Source organism: Megalobrama amblycephala, linkage group LG14 (genome assembly GCF_018812025.1).
Source record: "Megalobrama amblycephala isolate DHTTF-2021 linkage group LG14, ASM1881202v1, whole genome shotgun sequence".
In the NCBI taxonomy this organism is placed as follows: domain Eukaryota; kingdom Metazoa; phylum Chordata; class Actinopteri; order Cypriniformes; family Xenocyprididae; genus Megalobrama; species Megalobrama amblycephala.
In genome coordinates this window covers 29,769,558-29,791,686 of record NC_063057.1, presented here as the reverse complement: position 1 = coordinate 29,791,686, position 22,129 = coordinate 29,769,558, and the positions used below count along the sequence as shown (strand labels likewise).

General features: G+C 38.4%; 1 protein-coding gene across 1 annotated transcript; it reads left to right on the top strand.

Moving 5' to 3' along the window:
* Positions 1–718: 718 nt before the first annotated feature.
* Positions 719–21,323, top strand: LOC125244406 (gastrula zinc finger protein XlCGF49.1-like; the record flags this gene model as incomplete). The annotated part of the gene is made up of 3 exons (XM_048154493.1): positions 719–848; positions 8,187–8,299; positions 20,811–21,323. Coding segments are annotated over exons 1-3 (756 nt in total), but the record flags the coding sequence as incomplete, so codon positions are not given.
* Between the last annotated feature and the right edge of the window lie 806 nt (positions 21,324–22,129).

The following is a 22,129-nucleotide window of genomic DNA, read 5'->3' as shown; positions in this document are numbered from 1 at the left end:
ATTGAACGTTTTCTTAATGTGACAGTTCAATAAGGGTTATATAACAAACAGTTCATTTCTAAAGGTGATGAGTCCTGTGCCTTTTTTTATTTATTTTAATTACAAGGATAACAATGAAAAAACAAAAAGCAATATTAACAGAGAGGGAGGAAAGAAAATATACATATATGAACAGCAAATGTATGTTTCACAGCTGTATACTTATACATACGTATCAGTTCTTATTCCTAGATATCAATGATCATATACATGCACGCCCATATACATAAAAATACATACATATATACACGTTTCTTCAATAATTCCAAACCACTGTTTACAATTCAAAGTAGCATCTTTAAGCCAATTCCTAGTTATAGTTTTTTACAAGATGCAAGAAGAATCTTACACAAGTATCTTTCACTTTTAGCTACTATGCCTTTTAGCTAATATTTCCAATAAGTAAAAACAATGAGGTTCTCCTAATGCTGCGTTCACAATGAAACGCATCTGGGGCGTCTGATTTACATGTTAAATCAATGTAAACGCGTGTCTAGACTTCCTGCGGCGCGAATCGACTGTTGACGCGAGAATGGCGTGAATTGAGCGTTCACGTGTCTGACGCCCTAGACGAAAAATCTGAACTTTGGCGAATATTCGCGGCACGTTAACCCATCAGGGACTCTTCTTTGATAGTTACGTGTTTATGATGTGATCAGCGGTGGAGACCAGAACAAAGATGGAGGACAAACTGATAGTCGCTGTGTGTGGCCACCCTGAAATGTATGATGTATCATCATATTTTTATCGAGACAGGAATAAAAAGGACCTTGCCTGGAAGAGGATAAGTGAGGAAATCAGACAATCTGGTAAGTTGTAAAACGCTTTGCATGATTTTAGCCGTTGATACTAGCCCACCTGCAAGCTAGCAAAAGCCGGCCGGCATAAACGAGCTAAATTTCCATTATTAGTTTCCAACTGACGAGATAATGTGTTTATTCAGAGGCTCTGTGCAGAAAAAGATGGAAGAGTCTGAGGGACACATATTTGAGAGAGAGGGTGCGACCTAACATGAGGGTGAGTCAATTATCAGGAACATTTTATTTGAAAGTGGACTAATCCTTTAAGTTAGTAAAAATAAACAGTTCAACCATAAGCATATTACTTGCACAACTCTAATCTAGACCATAGATTTGAGTGAGGGTGATTTGACCTGAATGACTTATTTTAAACTATTATTCTCCAGATACAAACTGTGAGGATGGCAGAGGTTCAGGGAACCAAGGTCCCCATCCTGGACCTCTCCTTCCAATGTGGCAGGATAATATCCTGGATGTTTCTCTCTGGCGGGACAAAGCCATGAGAGAGCTCTACCTTCGGAGACGATGTGGAGCTCACTCACCTAAAAGCCTACATCTGTGACGGTGGGAGAGGAAAACTGAATTCCTCCACATACACCACTGTGAAGGTACACAAATATAATGAAACACATTAGCCTCTTCTCCAGAACTAGGGATGCACAATATTGAATTTATGCCAGCATTTTGTTACGGTTTGCTGTTGTAGAGATGAGGCGTTTACGGATTTCCACAATCGATGGGTTTTTATTGACACAACGAGGAGACAACAATCAAACACTTCCATATAACATTTATGACAGACAAGGAGTGGAGGGAGTGAGTCCATTATAAAGGGTGTACTGACAATCAGGAACAGGTGCAGGCAATCCGTGATGAGGAGGAGAAGACGAGGGAAGGGAGTGCTGGTGAGGAGACAAGAGGATCATGGGATTTGGAGTCCGGGAGACAAGGGATCCGTGACAGTACCTCCCCCTCCCGGTAGGCGCGTCCTCGCGCCGTAGGAGAAACACCGGGGAGGGGGGGGTGGGCGCCCTGGAGACCTCATGCCGGTGCAGGGAGAGGCATGGGTAGGAGTGGAGGTCTCCGGGGCGGGTCCATGAGCCACGGCGGGTCAGGTGCAGTGGGCAGCCACGGCGGGTCAGGTGCAGTGGGCAGCCACGGCGGGTCAGGTGCAGTGGGCAGCCACGGCGGGTCAGGTGCAGTGGGCAGCCACGGCGGGTCAGGTGCAGTGGGCAGCCATGGCAAAGACCCACCCACATGTGTCTCCACCACATGTCCCCCACCCACGGGTACTTGGCCCCCCCCAAAAAAATACTTGGGGAGGTTTAGGATAGTTGCGAGGAGTCCCAGAAATATCATGGATATGTGGGTGGAGGAGCATGGAGCTGGCTTGGCGGCGCGTGGAATGGCTGATTCTGCTGCGGATTGGGACGGCTGGCTCGGCGGCTGAGGCAGGGACGGCTGGCTCGGCGGCTGAGGCAGGAGCGGAGGGCTCGGCGGCTGAGGCAGGAGCGGAGGGCTCGGCGGCTGAGGCAGGAGCGGAGGGCTCGGCGGCTGAGGCAGGAGCGGAGGGCTCGGCGGCTGAGGCAGGAGCGGAGGGCTCGGCGGCTGAGGCAGGAGCGGAGGGCTCGGCGGCTGAGGCAGGAGCGGAGGGCTCGGCGGCTGAGGCAGGAGCGGAGGGCTCGGCGGCTGAGGCAGGAGCGGAGGGCTCGGCGGCTGAGGCAGGAGCGGAGGGCTCGGCGGCTGAGACTGGGGATACTGGCTCGGCGGCTGAGACTGGAGACGAGGGCTCGTTGGCCGCTATTGGAGCTGAGGGCTCGTTGAGGGCTGGAGCGACGGGCTCTGTGACAAAGTCTATCAACCAGCCAGCATCCTCTGGCGGCCCGTGAAAGGCTGGAGCGGATTGCTCGGCGGCGGCGGCTGGAGCTGAGGGCTCGGCGGCGGCGGCTGGAGCGGAGTGCTCGGCGGCGGCGGCTGGAGCGGAGTGCTCGGCGGCGGCGGCGGCAGGCGGCCAGGAGTGGGCAGGAGCGTTGAAGCGGTATGTGCAGGGCTTTGGGGTAAGGTGAGCTGGCGATGCCCGATAAGCTGCTGATGGGGCTGGACAAGGACTCTGGTTCTCTAGAATCTTGTCTACTTCAAAATTAGAACCATTTAACAGGAGAATCACATTCAGGGAATCGACTAAGGAGAAACTACAGGCTGGTTCGCTATAACGAATAACGTCCTTGTCCAGTCCCATCAGAAAAACAGCATTAAGGCAGGCATCAGTCCAGCTCACCAAATAAGAAACCTCCAAAAACTCCTCCACATACCTCTCCAACGGCCTGCCACTCTGCCGCAAAAGGCATAGTCTTTCGACCGCCCTGAGAGATTCTGGACACTCGGGGATCAGGTAGATACCCATCTTCTCTTGTGGAGATCCAGCGGTATCGGTCTGTCCTTCTGTTACGGTTTGCTGTTGTAGAGATGAGGCGTTTGGGAGACAACGGATTGGATCCACAATCGTGACACATTTAACATTTTAACACATTTTGGCTGATTCTGATATACATATGAAGAGTTCAGATGCAAAAGCCGCTAAACGCCATCTCTGTCAAAAATGAGATAATGACATTGAACGAATGCTTACGGCACGTAGTACACGTTCAACAAATCACGTGCTTCAAATCCTCTAAATCGCAGCGTCAGCCCATTCAGAAATATCGGTTTGTTGGCAAAAGCCTCTAGACGCCACTTCCCTTTGGCAGCAAAAGCCGCTATATTCCGAGAACCACTCAGAAGGCGCGAATCGAATCATATGATTCCGAGCGGTTTCAATATAGCGGCGCGCTGAGGAGATTTTTTTAGAGTCAGATTCAGATTGAGATTTTTAAAATTAAAGATGGAGTACGATGAAATGGATCAGCCTGTCCTACTAATATTGAATGGCAGAAGAAAACGTTATTTACCTCAGAACTCCGCCTGTCATAAGGCAAAATAGCCTACAGTGGAAATGGCTTGGTCGCAATTGTATCATGCACTCATAACAGTTCTTCGTGCAGTGCCGTTACTTTGAAGGAATCAGATTTATTATACATCAAACAACAGCTCTATTTCACCAAAGACAAAGTCAAACAAGATGCTATTCTTCTGTCTCATATGGAAGCTGTGCCATATAAACGGAGGAGGCAAAAAGTGGAGGCTGAATAGAAGAGACGTGTTAGATCCCTGTGTAAAGAGGTTTGTCTACTGTTTAGTTTTTAAGTGATAAGTGCTCTCATCTTTTTCAGGGTTTTTAGTTGCATCTTTAGTGATTTTTCAACTATTTACCATGTCTTGTCCCAAATAGGTGGATGTAGATGTTTTTGCAAAAAAAGCACAAGTGGATTTAGCTGATTTTGACGCAAAAGAAAATCTAACTTGTTAAAAACCAATAAATTGTCTAGAGTGACATTTTTGAAAAAAGGTTATTTTATTCACTAGCTAATAACCTTATCATTACCTTTAAAATGAAATTCCTGACACATTGATTGTAAAAGCCTGGTAAAAAAATGCTCATTTTAAAGAAAAGAAGTCTGATGGATTTAGAGGGTTTTGCATCTGAACTCTTCATATCTTTCTTTGGAAATAATAATTTACAAGGAGTCAGGTTTGTGTTATATTGCGTCACAGATATCTAGAAGTTCATACATTCACTGTGCTTTTTAGGAGATGTAAACTTAAGCGTAAATTTTGTTAAAATCCATATTGCCGAAAGGGAGGAAGTCACGCGCCTCACTGAAGTCATCTGAGTATCCAGTCAGTATGGAAGTCTGACACTTCTGTGCAGTGACTTTGATGAGTTTAACATTCCCATGACAATGTACCATGGAAGTGTGGACGATCTCATTGAGAAACTTCCAGTCCACCTAAGAATCAAACACATCCATAAATGTGTTATGGAGATCAATTTTGTTTATGATGATGATTAAAATCTGAATAGTTACTTCATTTTTCATTGTTTCATTTCAAAATTAGTTTACATTTTTTTAGAAATAGTTAGATTGTTTATATTTTGTTTACTTTTTTTAATAGTAATAGTTTAGCAGTTCAGATCATTTTTCCTTTTAGTAATAGTAATTTAGTAGTTAAAATTGTTTACATTTTAGTAGTAATTTAGTAGTTTAGATAGTTTAGTATTAATAGTAGTGTTTTGTATTTAGTTGTTTATTTTATTTTCATTTGAGATCATTTATATTCATTTATTATTTTGTTCTAAAATATAAAAAGATTTTGTACTGAAAAAGTTGTCAGTCTGATATTTTACAGACATATTTAAAAGTTACCTCAATAATTAGCCATGTCCAACTGTGCACATGCTAGCATTAACAACATTCTCCTCAGCCTTTCCCAAAAAAATAATTGTTTACATTATGTATATTTTTCATATTCAAGATTCATAAGTATTCTGTGCACTTCTCTCACCCTCAAGAAGGCAACAGAACATGACCACATTGTTCACAAACTCTGCTGTACTTCTTTCTGACTTATTTTCCAGATCTGTAAGGATGACACTGATCTGAAATGGAAAGGTTGTAACGATCGGCCCTATCGATTTTACATTGATTAAAATGGGGTCAGATTAAACTGTGTGAGAGGTTTGGAGTGTTTAAAAAGATGAGACAGACTACAAAAATAAATAAATTAGGTGTATTTGGGTCAATGACGTGACGCTCATTTTTTTGCATCCTTATTGTTTAATACGTTTAAAAAACTGCTAAATAAATTAGCAAATTACTTGCATACATTCTCTTTTTTGAGGACCAAGTCTGAAATTTCTGGTTTTAATCAATTTAGAACAATATTTGGGGATTGATAGCAAAAATGTCAATGTGGTGTAACCGTAAACACTTTGTACCAAATAATTGATCTTGTTTAAAAAATGTGAAATTCTCAATAAAACACCATATCTGCTAGTCTGGCATAATCTTACATTAGAACAATTAATAGTGAATAAAAATTAATTTAACACTTTATAGAATTGTTCTGAATATTATAAATAATTTGGGGAATTATAGGAGTCAAGTCAAATTCCTGAAGTGTCAAGGTGGTGCAACCACCATTCAAGGAGCCATTTTGTTAATACTGTGCAAGAAAACCATGTGACAGGAAATTATATCACAAAGAAGGGGCCCTGGTGACACTAAATGCTGCATGCAAAGGTTAGTAATGGTCTTTCAAATATGAGATAATTTGACATTTTTAGGGTATGGTTAGGTATTCTTAGGTATACATGTCAAATGGTATGACCCTATAAATACATTGATAATTCATCATTATTATAAAAATGTGTATTAACTTTAAAAATTACATTTGAAATATTTCCACCAAGGCCAAGTGCTTACATAGGTGTCCATGATAATACCTGTCAAATTTGATTTTAAATTGAAATGTCAAATGGTGTAACCGGTTACACCATTTGACTTCTATTACAAGCCTTTCTGTTAGGGGCAAATTTAGTCAAAATCACTAGTTTATGGTGCTGATTAAAGATGTAATATAAACTAAACTACTATTTGGAACAATTTTCAAATGTTCAATGTTTTATTTTTTTTGAGAAAGTGGTGCTTTATCCACAACTTTATTATTAAAGCTCTGTAAGTCAGTAAAATAAAATATATTTGTTGCACAACATTAATGTTTAGAACATTAGAACATTTAGAACATTTCTATTCTATTCACTTAAAAATGTATGCTATATAAAATCATGGAGTGATTGCTAATGAGAGACAAGCTGGCAAACGTATTGAGAGCAGCTTTTATTATGCCGCAGTCGCTGCTTCTGCTTCTTCTTCAAGTCAAGCGTATGTGAGGTAAAGCAGCTCTGTTTTTGTGTGTTGAAATTTGTTATAATGCTAATCTGTGCGTTCGCTCGGCAGCTGCTATGAGACACTTGTTGCACACTGCAGTCAACTAGATCCATACTAGGCATGGTTAAACATACTCACAGTAAATCAAGAAAACAAGTTCTAAACAATAAGACTAAACGTGTTTAGCTATTCACCTTATTTTCCGCGACAGCAAGGGCGGCGCCATTGCGTTCATTTTGTCATCTTACTTCCGGTTGAGGGACCTAAGCTAGTAGTCGCTAGCGGTATAGCTGTAACGGTAGATGAGTATTATATGCTCAGTTAGGGGCTGTCATAACAATTAGATTAAGAAGAGAGATCAGTTGCATCAACGATGTTACGAATACAATGTGAAGCGGTCAGAGTGTTGTGGTGCACTTTATTTACACCCACCACCTTAAGACGAGAGCACCTGAGGCAATGGCTGAAGGCGCTAAACTTGAAGTGCTCACCCTAGCGCCCTTATGTGTGTTCGTACCATTTCATGGACGGGAAGCAGACTGATGAACGCCCTTACCCGAGAAATGTCTCGGCTACGATGTTGTGGTAAAGAAGTCACGGCAGGTGCTGAACAGGTTATCATATTCAGGTAAGCTAACTTAGCTAGCCATGTGCATGTTAGCCTAATGCTAGATTTGTGAAGTCCCTTCTATGAATACATTTAAGATCAGTAACGAGCAGTTCACAAAATACAACGAATCTTGCATTATTACAATTGCCACCTATATATTTCATATGTAAGACAGTACAATGGTACATACTTACTGTAGTATTATGGTACATTATGGTCTAACAATAGCTTACTTACATTATTCCTGTAAATTACAGAGATTGCAGATGATAGCAGGCGAGCTAGCTACATCTCTCATATTGATACTGACCTAAGTATTAACACTAGAGTTAGAGATTGTGTGTATACTGTTTTAGTATATATACTGTTATATACTGTATTGTGTCTTGTTTTTAATGCACCTCTCTCTCACACTGTTCTGTTAAACTATGGGTGCAATCTTATATTAATTCTCATGAGGAATAATTACTAATGTAAAAATATGTTTATGGTTATATTATTTCCACAGATGCATTGATGTGCGTCAGTGATGCAGTGGACAACAGTGAGGATAATCACATCCACATGCCCCTGAACTGTGATGCAGAAACACAATAGGAGGATCCATCTGTCTCTGATCACAACTACACTTCAACATCACATCTCAATTTGAAGCACCTACATCTGATATGAGAACATAATGTGTTGAGCCGGCGCCATTGTACACAACTCTGCTGAGAAACAACCACCGTTCATTCAGTCGCCAAACACCTTACCAATACATACTCCAACAACTTCCAGCTACACACTTGGGATCAGCTCCTGATGACTCTGATGGAGCTGCGTCGTAATTTATTGCAGGGTGATCTTGCTGAAAGTTTTAGTGCTTCTAAACCTGGTGTTGTGATAAATTCATAACTGCAAATTCAGGGTTCCTGGAATACCTTCGTCCAGGCGATGAAGTAATTGCAGACAGAGGCTTCACCAAGAGACGCATGCAACTCTCCAAAGAAGACACCACCAACACCAGGTGCATCGCCAATGTACGTGGGTCATATGACTGAAAATCTTCAAAATCCTTTCTAACAACAGCTCCAATTAACCTCACCCCTAAAATTGATCTGTGGTTTTGATTGAACTAATCAGTGTAAATACTAGTGTATGTAGATATTTTTATAAACGTTTACAATATGATCAGTTGTGAAGTTTTTTTTTTTTAATCTTTACAATGTGGCCAGATGTTAGCTGTCAGTATTTTTTTAATAAAAACATATAATGTGAGCTCTTACAATTTAAAGGAATTAAGTTTTCTGATTTAAATAGAATAAGTCATGTCAAGTTTGCAAATTAATTCTATCTTGGTTTATTGCATATTAAAATTAAATGGTGAAACATTATCTCTACATGAAGGCCAGTAAAAGGTGTCTAGCTTTCTGTTAACAACACTCTTACAACTGTTTTTATCACAACTTATTATACATTTTCTAAAATACAAATCACAAAGTTATGTTGTTTAACAAAACTGATTTAAAATAATTCCAGTCTTCTTCACCTACACCCTCTACATGCTGCTCTATCAACTCCTGACAGTCCCATGGTTCCTCTGGCTCTTCTTCATATTGTCTACCAGTTACGGCCGTTAACAATGATGATATGAGACCATCTGATCGTTGTATGAAGTTTTCTCTGTGCTCCCAATTTAAAACATTTACTGCATTAACGTTATTTGTCATTTCTCTAAAGTTATAGCTCGCTATAAACAATCTTTTAACTACTGATCTAGCTACCGAATGTGCCGCGTCAGTTTAGCGGAAGTCGGATGACAAAATGCGGAAGAGCGGAGAATTAAAAATGGACGTGGTGGAATAAGGTGAATATAGGAGGTGGAAAAAGAAGAGGAGAGGGCAGATGTAATTTGCCCTTGCAGCTGGGGGATCGATCACAAAAGCCACTGGCATTTATATTCAATCATCCATCTCAATCTCGAATCATCCCTTTTCCGTCTGTCTGGGCCCAGATTCATATCTGAATGGCTAGGGTTTTTCCATGCCCTCCCAATCTCAAACATGGAGATCAGGAAGCAATGGAAGGCTCACTGGAGCTGCAGAGCTACGGACAGAAAGGAACCGCTCATCGAGCCGTCCACGTTGGGCCCCTTTCTTAACACGCCCACAAGGCAGCTGCAGCCTGACAGACACGCGTCCCACAAGTTCCAGCAGCTCCGCATATACAACTAGCCCCTCTCCTGAAGACTGTTTGCTTCCATTTTCCCTGCATAATTAAAATAAATTTTATATAAATGAGTGGCTCATTCACATTTCTGGGGCAGAGGACTAAAGGGAATCCTCCATGTTCTTTGGTTTTGTTTCTCTTTCTAAATTAATTTAATCCTTGGAGAGCTTGTAACACTACAAATATAAAACACAACCCTGACTCTTTTTGTTAAATGTCAGTTTTAATGGTCAATAATGGCCAAATAGCCATTATGAAAGTACAAGCTACAATAAAAAATAAAGCAAACAATTCAGTCAAACATACAAAGTCAGCGCTCTAGTAGGCTACACAGTAAAATATAACGCCTAACTATATAAAGTTATGAGATTAAACTTTTAGTTCAACAAATTATAGATTCATGAGTCCAAACATTACCTGTTAGAATTACAAAAGATTAATTATGTCTCATGTTTAACCACTACAGAAACATCAGAACCAGTGGCAAATGTCAGAAGGATTAGCCAAGGTTAGGCTGTTCTCTGCGGGGTACATGAGCACCCAAACTCCAAATAGGCACCACTTTTATCAATAAATCACAAATTTGAGCTTTAAACCAATATATTCTTACCTGAAAAACTCTTTAAACTACATATGAAATAATAACTGTAGTATATTTAAATTACACAGTTTTCCCCCTCTGCTATTGACGCTTGCTGGTTAGTGCAAGATGCATTCTGGGATACCTGGCTGTCTCAAGTCCGCACAAGTCACCTCTCAATAAAAGGGGCGGATCAAGAACACATTCGGGGATTTTAACTGTACTTGGCTAGATGTGAACTTTGAAATGGAACAGTACTTGGGCAGCAACTGATGACGTTTCACAAGATCACAAGGACCCATTAGGCGGGCCTTACACTACTTATTGTGGTTTCAGACTGTGGTGATGTGGTTTCTCCACTGCATGGATCTTCATGTGTATCTTCAGCTGATTTTTAAAAGAGAAACTCTTTCCTCACTGGGCGATCAAGAACAACTGATGACGTTTCACAAGAACACAAGTATAGACAAGAACGCATATTGATGTTGCACTTTACTATGTACTACTGCACACCTAAAGTGCTTCACAATCACAGGGGCCGCTCCTCATAAACAACCTGGATAATTCAACAGAGCAACAGCACCAAGCATAGGTGGAGAGGAGAGATTTGTCTACCTTACACAGAAGAGAGACTGTTGCTCAGCACATAAAGATGGACTACTGTAAGGCCTGAATTTCCTGCTAGACAAAAACAGATAAAGCGTCCTGCAATAAAGTAATAAAACTTTAATCTGGAAAGAAGTTCTCAAAGAAGTAGCAATGGACAACGCCTTGCCCTAACCCCAAAAGGACAACGCCTCCCCAACCACACACACATACAAACACACATTCCCTCCCCCCTGACTGAAAGTTATTCAACACTTATAATGTAACTTGTGTATCTATTGTTTTTCCCTTTTCATATTTGGTATCATTTAAATTGTCTCAGTGCGATTGGTAAAATGGTCTCAATTTCACAGCAGTCACTGGTATTATGAAGAAGATTGAAAACTAAGGAAAATTCTGTCCTCTTTTTGGGTGGTGCCTTTTGTGAAAACCCATTCCTCTCTCCCCCAAAACAGGTGTTGGTGTAGTAAATATTTACAACCCTTGGTATATAAGGTAAATTGCAAAGCAGTAAGGAGGGATTGTCTGTAGTCAGAGACCCCCACGCAGTGATGGACAAGTGTCTTCAAACACTAGTCCACCACTGTGTGTATATGCATTTCAACTGATGTTATGCATTCATTATTTCTGAATTGGCTTCTAATTATCTAACTGTAATGTAATTGGCATGATATATTTTTACTTGACAAATAAAATGTTATATTTGGTTGATTCTGTATTATTCTTAATTCATTATTTCTAATAGATTAAAGCGAAGGTATAACCTCAAATCTGTGTTCAGGATTGTTCATACGGAAAGGTTTAATAGATGGAGCATGGGGCACATCAATTAAGTCCATTTCGATTTCTGACTATCACTGCCTTAAATAAGTTGCAGTTTTCGTAAATATATAAAAAACTATGCTTTTTGTTACGAGTAAGCAGAGCGCGACAGACTTAAAGGTATATATTTACCCTGCATCCAATGTTTAAGGTCAGAACTGACGAGTTTGTGTTCGGGGAGAGTACTCAAGTCGGCCGAAGTAACACTTCTAAAGCGATACCGGGACTGCAGTGAACGAAATAATTGAAACTATAAGGTAATCAGAATAATCGAATATCTAAATATATAACAAATGATTAATTTCTAATTGGAAACACAACCTTAGAACAAGAATCATTTGAAATTGGAGTCAGATTAAACGAGTGAAATTAAGTGAACTTCATAGAGACGCTGAAAAGACATACACGCGTTAACCTTCCCCTGTCCTGTGGGAAACCGTCATTGGACCCATTAGGCGGGCCTTAAACTACTTATTGTGGTTTCAGACTGTGGTGATGTGGTTTCTCCACTGCATGGATCTTCATGTGTATCTTCAGGTGATTTTTAAAAGAGAAACTCTTTCCTCACTGATCACACGTGTGTACAGGGTTCCCACTCTTTCATGAACACCAGATTCAAGGACTTTCAAGGACTTTTTCAAGCACCGTTTATTTTATATCAAGCACCTATCAAATTCACATTACATATGGAGCGCCATGTAAAACCTCTTACAGTACTTAACATTTTAATTATACTATTGCATTTGCATTCATTTTAACCCGGAAGAGGAACAGAATCATTTGTACAGTAATTTTGGAAATATATTAAAACTGTTTGCAGCTTTCTTATCCCTAATGTTAACAATTATTCCATACTAGTTTTGGTTTTCATTTTTTATGAATCATTAAAAAAAAAAACATTATAATATAGAGAGAATATTATAAAAATACATTTTGCAATTGAGTGCAAAAAAAAAAAAGGATTATATGGATCGTAATTGTGGCTTAAAGTCAGAATATATACAATATATTATAGTTCACGAGTTTACATATCCATATAATTAAATAGAGTAAAGTTATGCGTATTTGGCATGCTGTCCGGGGAGAGGGCTCTGAGCTCGAAATTTTGGCCCAAACCCAGAGTACTCCGCCCGGTGTGGTAAAAGTAGATAGAACTAGAAGTGAGGAGATGGGGTGGAGGAGGGATGCTGATAAACTCTCAGATGAACAGAGGTAAGGCTGCTGAATTTATACCTCTTGACAATGGTTGAGTTGATTAACTGAGTGCTCTCCACCTGTGCTAATTAGGTTCATCTGAACTTGCTCCTCCCGAACTTTGTTAATAAAACATCATATATAAACTTGCAATTCTGAGAAAAAAAAGAAAAAAAAATCAGAATTGTAATTTATATATTACAATTCTTGTGATATGAGTATTCTTGTTAAATATGAGTTTCTTGTTAAAGCTACTGTAATTGAAAAAAAAAAAAAAAGTTGAAATTGAAATTGAAAAGAAATTGAAAAAAAAGGGAAATTCTGTCATTATTTACTTACCATAAGAGTTGTTTAAAACCCAAATACATTTCTTCTGTTGAACATACAAGTTTTTTTTTTTGAAGAAAGTGGGTAACCAAACAGCTGGCCCCCATTGAGTTCAATAGTAGGAAAGAAAATACTATGGATGTCAATGGGTAGCCTACTAGGAAATGTTTGGTTACCCACATTCTTCAAAATATGTTCTTTTGTGTTCAGCACAAGACAAATTAATACAGGTTTGGATCAACTTTAGAGTGACTGAATTTTAATTTTTTCACAAGTCGCAGCATTTGTTGTCTGTCCCTTTAAGGCTCTTGCGCGCATTTAATATATTGACACAGATTCGATTTTCTCTCAACTGTTGAACTTTACACATAACCGATGGTGTAAACCTTGTGTATATTGACAGTATTAGCAGAATAAGATGCGAATGATAACTTTGTCCAGCAAACGCAGTGTTTGACAGGGTTTTAGAGCGCGCGCGCTTCGGCTCAGAAAAGCCTGTGTGACGAGCACGCAGATAAAATGTTTAACCGGCAAGGCTTTAAAACGCATGCAAATAATAAACTTTTGTGATTGTGAATAACTGCAGTGTTCCGTGAGTATAACTCTACCGCTGTGTTAACATGTGATGTGAATGTATGTTGCTTTGTACTACACAGTATGTTGAGACAGAGGCGCCAGGACTGCAACTGACAGAAAGCGATATAGCATGATACAACAATATTTCTTCAAAAGCAGATCGTGGAGACCTTTTAATCGTCCACAATCAAAATCGCACACACCTATAAGAATGTTCATTTCGAGCACAGCAAGTGTCACAGCTCAAATGTCCAAACCCGCAATGGAAAAGACTCGGAAACTGATTGTAAAATAATATTCCAAAACAAATATACTAGGACTAAGTGGGGCATCTTATAATACATTTTCACAAAATTTATTTCAAATTTAATTCAAGCACTTTCAAGGACCAATATTGTTTTCAAGTACTTTCCAGGCCTTGAATTCATGTGTCTGAAATCCAAGTACTTTCAAGTACTTTCAAGAAGCGTAGGAACCCTGTGTGTAGCTTCTCATGTGTTTTCAGATTTGATGAATCACTGAATCTCGTCACAGTATGAACACTTGTAAGGTTTTTCTCCAGTGTGAATCCGCTCATGTGTTTTCATATGTTCTGACCGACTGAATCTATTATCACAGTGTGAACACTTGTAAGGTTTTTCTCCAGTGTGAATCCTCTGGTGCCGTTATAAATGGTTTGCTTTAGTAAAAGTCTTCTCACACTCAAAGCACATGTACTCTCTCACACCAGTGTGTGTTTTCTCATGTTTATGTAAATATGGCAGCAGTGAAAAACTCTTTCCACACACAGAACATGAATGTGGCTTCTCCTTTGTATGAACTTGAAGGTGTTTCTTGAAGGTTGATTCCCCACGAAATGTTTTGTCACACTGATCACATGTGAACGGTCTCACTCCGGTGTGGATCCTCATGTGTTGCTTTAAGGTGTGATGATCGCATGAAACTCTTCCCACATTGATTGCATGTGTGTGGCTTCTCTCCTGTATGAACTTTCATGTGACTCTTAAGATGTCCTTTTTGTTTGAAACTCGCCCCACACTGATCACATGTGAACGGCTTCTCTCCTGTATGAACTCTCATGTGATTCTCAAGATGTTGTTTCTTTGAGAAACTCTTTCCACACTGAGTGCAGGTTGTAGATTTCTTGTCTCTTTTCTTTAAAAATGTCTTTTTAGTCTTTGAGTGACACAAAGGTTTTTCTCCAGGTTTGACATGATGTTCCTCCTCCACTTCACTCAGTTCTTCATTCTCCTCCTTCACTTCCATCAGCTCTGAAATGAAAGAAAGTCATTTAAATTTTCAGTACATCAAAATAATTTAAAGAGAGAAATATGAAGTGAAGAGGTCATAAAATTGAGATTTGCTGTGATAGACAACTGCTATAAAACATTCAGATCATTTTGATGCACAGTCCAGAATGAACCAAGTATAACATTTTATTTGACAGGTAAACATGTATTATGCCAGTTACACAATTAGACATTTAGAAGACAATTTAAAAATAAGAAATACATAACATCAATTTCTCAAAGCTTAAATATAGCATAAGAAATGTATACCTGACTGAGGTATATTTTTTATGTAAAATAAACTTATTTTTATGTTATTTTACTTTACTTAAGTAAAAAAAAAAATCATTCCAGCAAGTTCAGGCAGCCGAAACCTAAAATTGTGGTAATTTGGCTGACATATGATGGTATAAAAACAGCAAAGATATCAATAGCCAATATAGGGCTGTAGCACTCAACGGCTGAAATATAGGCTGAAACTTAATTTAACATAATTTTTACCACAATTTTAGGTTTCGGCTGCCTGAACTTGCTGGAATTATTTTTTTTACTTAAGTAAAGTAATATAATATAAAAATAAGTTTATTTTACATTAAAAAAAATATACCTCAGTCAGGTATACATTTCTTATGCTTAGATTTATGCTTTGAGCAAACCATTGTTGTAATGAACTTAACCTCTTTTTTGCATTTTAAATTGCTTTTAAAATCTGTCTTCACATCATATCAGGATCGTTTCGGTGTCTGTAGAAAGTTAACATGCTCAAAGTCTAGACTGACTGCATCTTTAAATGTGTTATTATCAGTGTCCTACATTCACTCAATGATTCACTCAACCCTGTTACTTCTGACATGATTTTCCTCCTTTTAAAAACACCCAGGAAGTGACATCATCTGGGCTCTTTTCTACAGCATGATGTGAGGACAAGACAATAATCTCAATCCATTGTCTCAGTTTTTACACAAATGAATGACTGCATTCATCAACCCTGTTACCAAAGTTACTGTAAGAAGAGATTTTGCTCAAGTTACACTCACAACCCTGTCAGCCATTCTGGAAAGTTGAACAATGTTGAAAACTATATTGAAAATGGCTAAATTCTGGTAACACAATTGCAAATTGAGAACCAAATGAAATAAATGTAAAATATGTAAATAATTTAGTTTGATCTGATGTTGACAATCAATATGAAAGTTTCTCAAACTTCCCTTTACTGAGCTTTTGTTAGAAAAGAACTTTAACTGTTTCTCTAAATGTGCAAAAGTGTTTGAATCTTTCTAACATGAATGTTGTTCAGCATCATGAACGAATGAAGAATAAACACCAACCTCTTTGTTCTTCAGTATCTTCAGTGTGTTTCATTCTGCAGGGTTCTGGATCACTCATGTTCTTTGCAGATTTCAGCTCTTCCTGATGCTTCAGTGCTCATCTGATGGGAATATTCCTGCATTTATTGATCAACTGCTGTGGGAGGAGCTTCACTGATGATGTGACTGCTGTGGGAGGGGCTGTGAATTGCAGTGGGCGGGGCTTTGTTGACTGAACTGCAGATTGGTTGGAGGAGATGATCTGCCCAAATCAAAAATAAATCAGTTACTGTGTTTGTTTTTTAGGGTTAAAGTCCAGATATCAAACTGTAGTGTCTGCATCAAATGAAATGTACAAAAGTGATTTTACATAGAAAACCCATCAGGTGAAATGTGTCTGTTTTAATGTTTCAAATTACTTTTTTGAAAACAAAATGTTTTAATGTCCCATCATCATTTAGTGTAACAGATTTAATTAATTGAATGATTAAATGATTAAATATATGTTGAATCAGTTATTTTGACCTGTTTTTAATAGAGTATATATAAGAATAAGAGATCATACCATTATAAATTATAAATGATTTCATTATATAAGAACTTCTTGCTGACAAATTGGTGAAAACTGGTGGTTTGAAGGATTGTGGTATAAAGTCTAAAGATTTAAAATGACAATTAAAGTAAATGACAATTAGTATTTTGGGCTTCACTGTGATCCTTCAATACAGTGTTTGAATGTCATCAACTGATTCTCCTAAATATGCCTGAAAAGTTTTATTTATTTTTCTTTCTTCCTTTTTTAATTAATTATTTTTTTGTGCTATATTAACCCTTTTTGTATTTCACCCATAAACTAAATGCATTAAGAATTTATATCAGTCTATCGTAAACTAACTGATGCTAATTCAGAACTTCATTCTGTTTCTCCATTAAAATAATGACAGATATCTAGAAAAGTAGTAAAGAACTGTAAGAAAAACAGTTAAAAGCACAAATTTGACAAAAATGACAGCAATGAAATGTTAAGTGTCAATTTACAGCAGATCTGAAGACATCAGCATAATAAATGAGGTGAAAACAGGAACTATTGACATGAAATAAAGAGTGTTTTCAGCAGTTTCTCTGTTAATATTGATGATCCTCAGACTATCAACACTCATTAAACAAGACATTCAAGACATTAGCAGATCAACATTAGCAGATCATCTCACTTTATTCTGAGTGTTTGCTGTTAGAAATGATTTTTGGAGTCACAGTGTATGAGAAAATCCTATAAACTGCTTTAATTAAAGACAATACTGTTATTTCTCACAATGTGACACTAATAACGCAAAAACAAACACTAATGGAACTCATCTTCATCAACCACTGCTGCTAAACATTTCACCAAATAAAAACAAAACATTTAGTTTTAGATTAATTAATCTGATTAATTGCACAATGTGGTGATTAATTAATCGAATTAATCGCAATTTAATCGCATGTCAAATTTGACTCAGAAATTACCCCCAAAAGATCATCTAAGAGACATTACAAAAAGTAACTTTACATATTTTATTTGATTCAACATGAGGATGAGTAAATGATAATTATTAATTATTATTATTATAGAAATGTGATTTATTTATTTAAGTTATACTTAAAAAATAATTTAAAACTGCCAGTAGGTGGCAGTAAATGTCTAAATGAGTGAGTTACTGAGTCCTTTCCATTCATTCGATTCGTTCAAACGCCTGATTCATTCAGGAATTAAGTAAATGGCTCTCTTTATGAGTGCACCACTAAATCATTGATTCACTCGATTGATTTGCTCAAAACGCGCAAAACATTGTTTAATAACAACATCATACTAAATTAAAAACAAAACATTTATAATAGTTTTAGATAAATGACCAGATTAATAAAAAACATGTTGTGACAAAGTAGTTCCTTATGCAATGATGTCCATACAGTGAATGAAAGCTTTAAAGAAATTGCAAATAGTTTAAGTAGAAATCTAAAATCTCAGAGTTTTTCTCTAAGTGAGATCTTTCCAGCAGGATTTGTGAGTCTGAGACGGGGAGAGTTTTCAGTTTCTGCACATAAAACTGTTACATGTTAAAGATCTAATTACTTTATTACAATGAATCTTATCATAAAATCAAACCATGTTTCATAGTTAATTCATAGTTATTAAGCAGCAGTGGTTGATGAAGATGAGTGTCATTAGTGTTTGTTTTTGTGTTATTTGTGTTTTATCCATGTCATGTTGTGAGAAATAACAGTATTGTCTTTCAGTAGAGCACTTTATAGGATGTTCTCACATATCCTGACTCCAATAAGTTTCTAACAGCAAATACTCAGAATAAAGTGAGATGATGTGAATGTCTTGTTGAATGAGTGTTGATAGTCTGAGGATCATCAATATTAACAGAGAAACTGCTGAAAACACTCTTTATTTCATGTCAATAGTTCCTGTTTTCACCTCATTTATTATGCTGATGTCTTCAGATCTGCTGTAAATTGACACTTAAAGCTCATTTCATTGCTGTCAACAGACTGAGGGGATTTGTTGACTACAGATGTACAATTATTTTTGTCTTTGTGCTTTTAACTGTTTTTCTTACCATTATCCATATTTGGAATCATTTTATTACATTATATTCTGTTATCATTTATATATAAAACAAACCCCATAACTGATATTTTTTTATTTTGGCAGATCAACTCCTCCCACACTGGGATTCATCATCAGTGAAGCTCCTCCCACATCACTCACATCATCAGTGAAGCTCCTCCCACTGGAATGCATCAATAAATGCTGGGATATTCCCATTAAAGGAGCATCAGGAAGAGCTGAAACCAGTAAAGATGGAGTTTATTAAAGAGGACAGTGAGAACATGAGTGATCCAGAACCCTGCAGAATGAAACACACTGAAGATACTGAAGAACAAAGAGGTTGGTGTTTATTCTTCATTCATTCATTCGTTCATGATGCTGAACAACATTCATGTTGGAAAGATTCAGCTACACATTTAGATATGCAGTTCATCTAATATTCAACAAATGGTCAGTAAAGTGAGATTTGAAAAATGTTCAAATTGATTGTCAACATCAGGTCAGAATACAGATTATTTAACATTTATTTTATATCTGGTTCAAAATTTCCAACAATGTAATCAAGATTTTAGACATGTATTAAAATAAAAAACAGTAATATCAGTAAACACCAAACTGTATCAAGTAAATTCACTTTCCAGAATGACAGGGTTTTAAGCTTGACTTAAAGGTGGTACAGAGGATGTTTTGTTTTATACATTTTTGCAATATTACTTGAAACTGTCTTTACTAACTGATAAAAGACTATTTATTAGGTGCACTGAAAGGAATAATATTAATATACATCATCTGTCCACGAGGTAGGGCCTTAAAAACATCAGCCAATCGTTTACGCGATCATCGCATAAACAATTGGCCCTCTGGCTTGTCAATCACTGCCGTGACGTTCCTTGTGAGAGACGTGCGGCTGCGCGCTCCAGTAACTTTCCACATTCCACAGTCGCCGCATGCAATGTTTTTGTCAGGAGACAGGAGTAACAACTGCAGATTATGAGTTACCTGTGGTGAGTCCGACATAATGAATCCACTAAGTGTGTGCGCTTATGTCCAGTCAGAGCCAGTTGCTTTCAGTCTGCGATTACAGTCGGTGTTCAAATTCCATGTGAAAGTATATAAATCTGCTTCAGGAGCAGGAAACAATCGCTGTATGTTGAGCACAGTCAGAATGTTTTAGCTAGTCGTTAATAACACAGCGAATGCCGGTGGTAAACACTCGTGTTCCAATACTCGTGCACGCGTTTTGGGAGGCGTTCACTCGAAATGAGCTGTGAAGGAGGGGGGTTGTTCTTATGCATGCGCTCATTTCAAAAACTCAGTCAACGAAAAGATCCTCTTTACCACCTTTAAGCAAAAGCTGATGTAAAGTTGTATTTTTCATAAAATGTAGAAGTTATTCAAAGTTAAACTGAGACGATGGATTGAGATTATTTTCTTGTCCTGCCATCATGCTGTAGAAAGAGCCCAGATGATGTCACTTCCTGGGCATCACAGTTTTAAGATGAGGAAAATTCATAACAGGGTTGAGGGTCAAAATTCACTTGAGTTTGTTTTCAGTGTCCCACATTCACATGTGTGGAAGTCTGTGAAAGAAAAGTGTGACCAACCCTTAATAATTAAATATCAATCTAAAAGTTGGTGTCAAGATATGGCAATAATTGTGTCATTCATCAACATATTTAATAGTTCTCACTACAGAAACATGGTGATTTGTCTATAATGTTTTAAATATAATAACTGTTTCAGGGACATAATAAATGTATAAAAGGGCATCAAAGTGATCAGAGTATTTCATAGCAGTTGTCTACTTCAGTACATGAAGGTTCAATTTTATTTTCTTTCACTTCATAATCCTCATTTTGAATTACTTTAATATCCTGAAAATTAACTTTTTTGGTTGTGATTTCAGACCTGACAGAAGAGAGTGAGGAGAGTGAAGAACTGAGTGAAGTGGAGGAGGATCGTCATGACAAACCTGGAGAAAAACCTTTGAGTCGCTCAAAGACTAAAAATACATTTCTAAAGAAAAGAGACAAGAAATCTACAACCTGCACTCAGTGTGGAAAGAGTTTCTCAACCAAACAATATCTTGAGATTCACATGAGAGTTCATACAGGAGAGAAGCCGTTCACATGTGATCAATGTGGGAAGAGTTTTACATCAAAACAAAGTCTTGAGATTCATAGTGCAGTTCATACCGGAGAGAAGCTGTTCGAATGTAATGAATGCGGCAAAACGTTTCGCTGGGCATCAAACCTGAAGACACATCTGAAAATTCATACAAAAGAGAAGCCATATTCATGTTCTGTGTGTGGAAAAAGTTTTTCTCAGCTGCCATATTTATATCAACACGAGAAAATACACACTGGTGTGAGAGAGTACGTGTGCTTTGAGTGTGAGAAGACTTTTACTACAGCAAACCAATTAAAAGTGCACCAGAGAATTCACACTGGAGAAAAACCTCACAAGTGTTCACACTGTGACAAGAGATTCAGTCAGTCAGAACATCTGAAAACACATGAGAGGATCCACACTGGAGAAAAACCTTACAAGTGTTCACACTGTGACAAGAGATTCAGTCAGTCATCATCTCTGAAAACACATGAGAAGATCCACAACAGAGAAGCGGCACACGTGTGATCAGTGTGGAAAGAGTTTCTCTTTTAAAAAACAACTGAAGATACACATGAAGATCCATGCAGTGGAGAAACCACATCACCACCCAGCCAGCAATGACATGTGGGGCCCAGATGAGGGCTTCATGGGCGGCAAATGTGGGCCCCATTATGGGCTTGCACCTGGGATCCACATTGGGGCAAGCCGTGGAAGCCCAGACGTACTAAAAGTGGGACCTGTAAGGGTACTGCATGGGTCTTAATTGGGCAATTCATGTCAGACCCATTTGGGCCCCACCTGCCCAAAGGGGTCCAAAGTGGGCTTTGCAACATGGCTACACAGATGGGCTTTAAATGGGATCTGTAAGAGTCTTATGTGGGTCCTAACTGGGCAATTCATGCCAAACCCATTTGGGCCCCACCTGCCCAAAGGGGTTTAAAGTGGGTTTGCAACCGGGATCCACATGGGTCCAGCCGTGGATGCCCAGATGGGTTTTAAGTGGGATCTGTAAGGGTCTTATGTGGGTCTTAACCGGGCAATTCATGACAGACCCATTTGGGCCCCACCTGCCCAAAGGGGTTTAAAGTGGGTTTGCACCCGGGATCCACATGGGGGCCAGCCATGGATGCCCAGGTGGGTTTTAAGTGGGCTCTGTAAGGATCTTATGTTGGTTCTAACTGGGCAATTCATGCAAGGTAAGTCCAACCATTCATTTAAGGAAACAATCT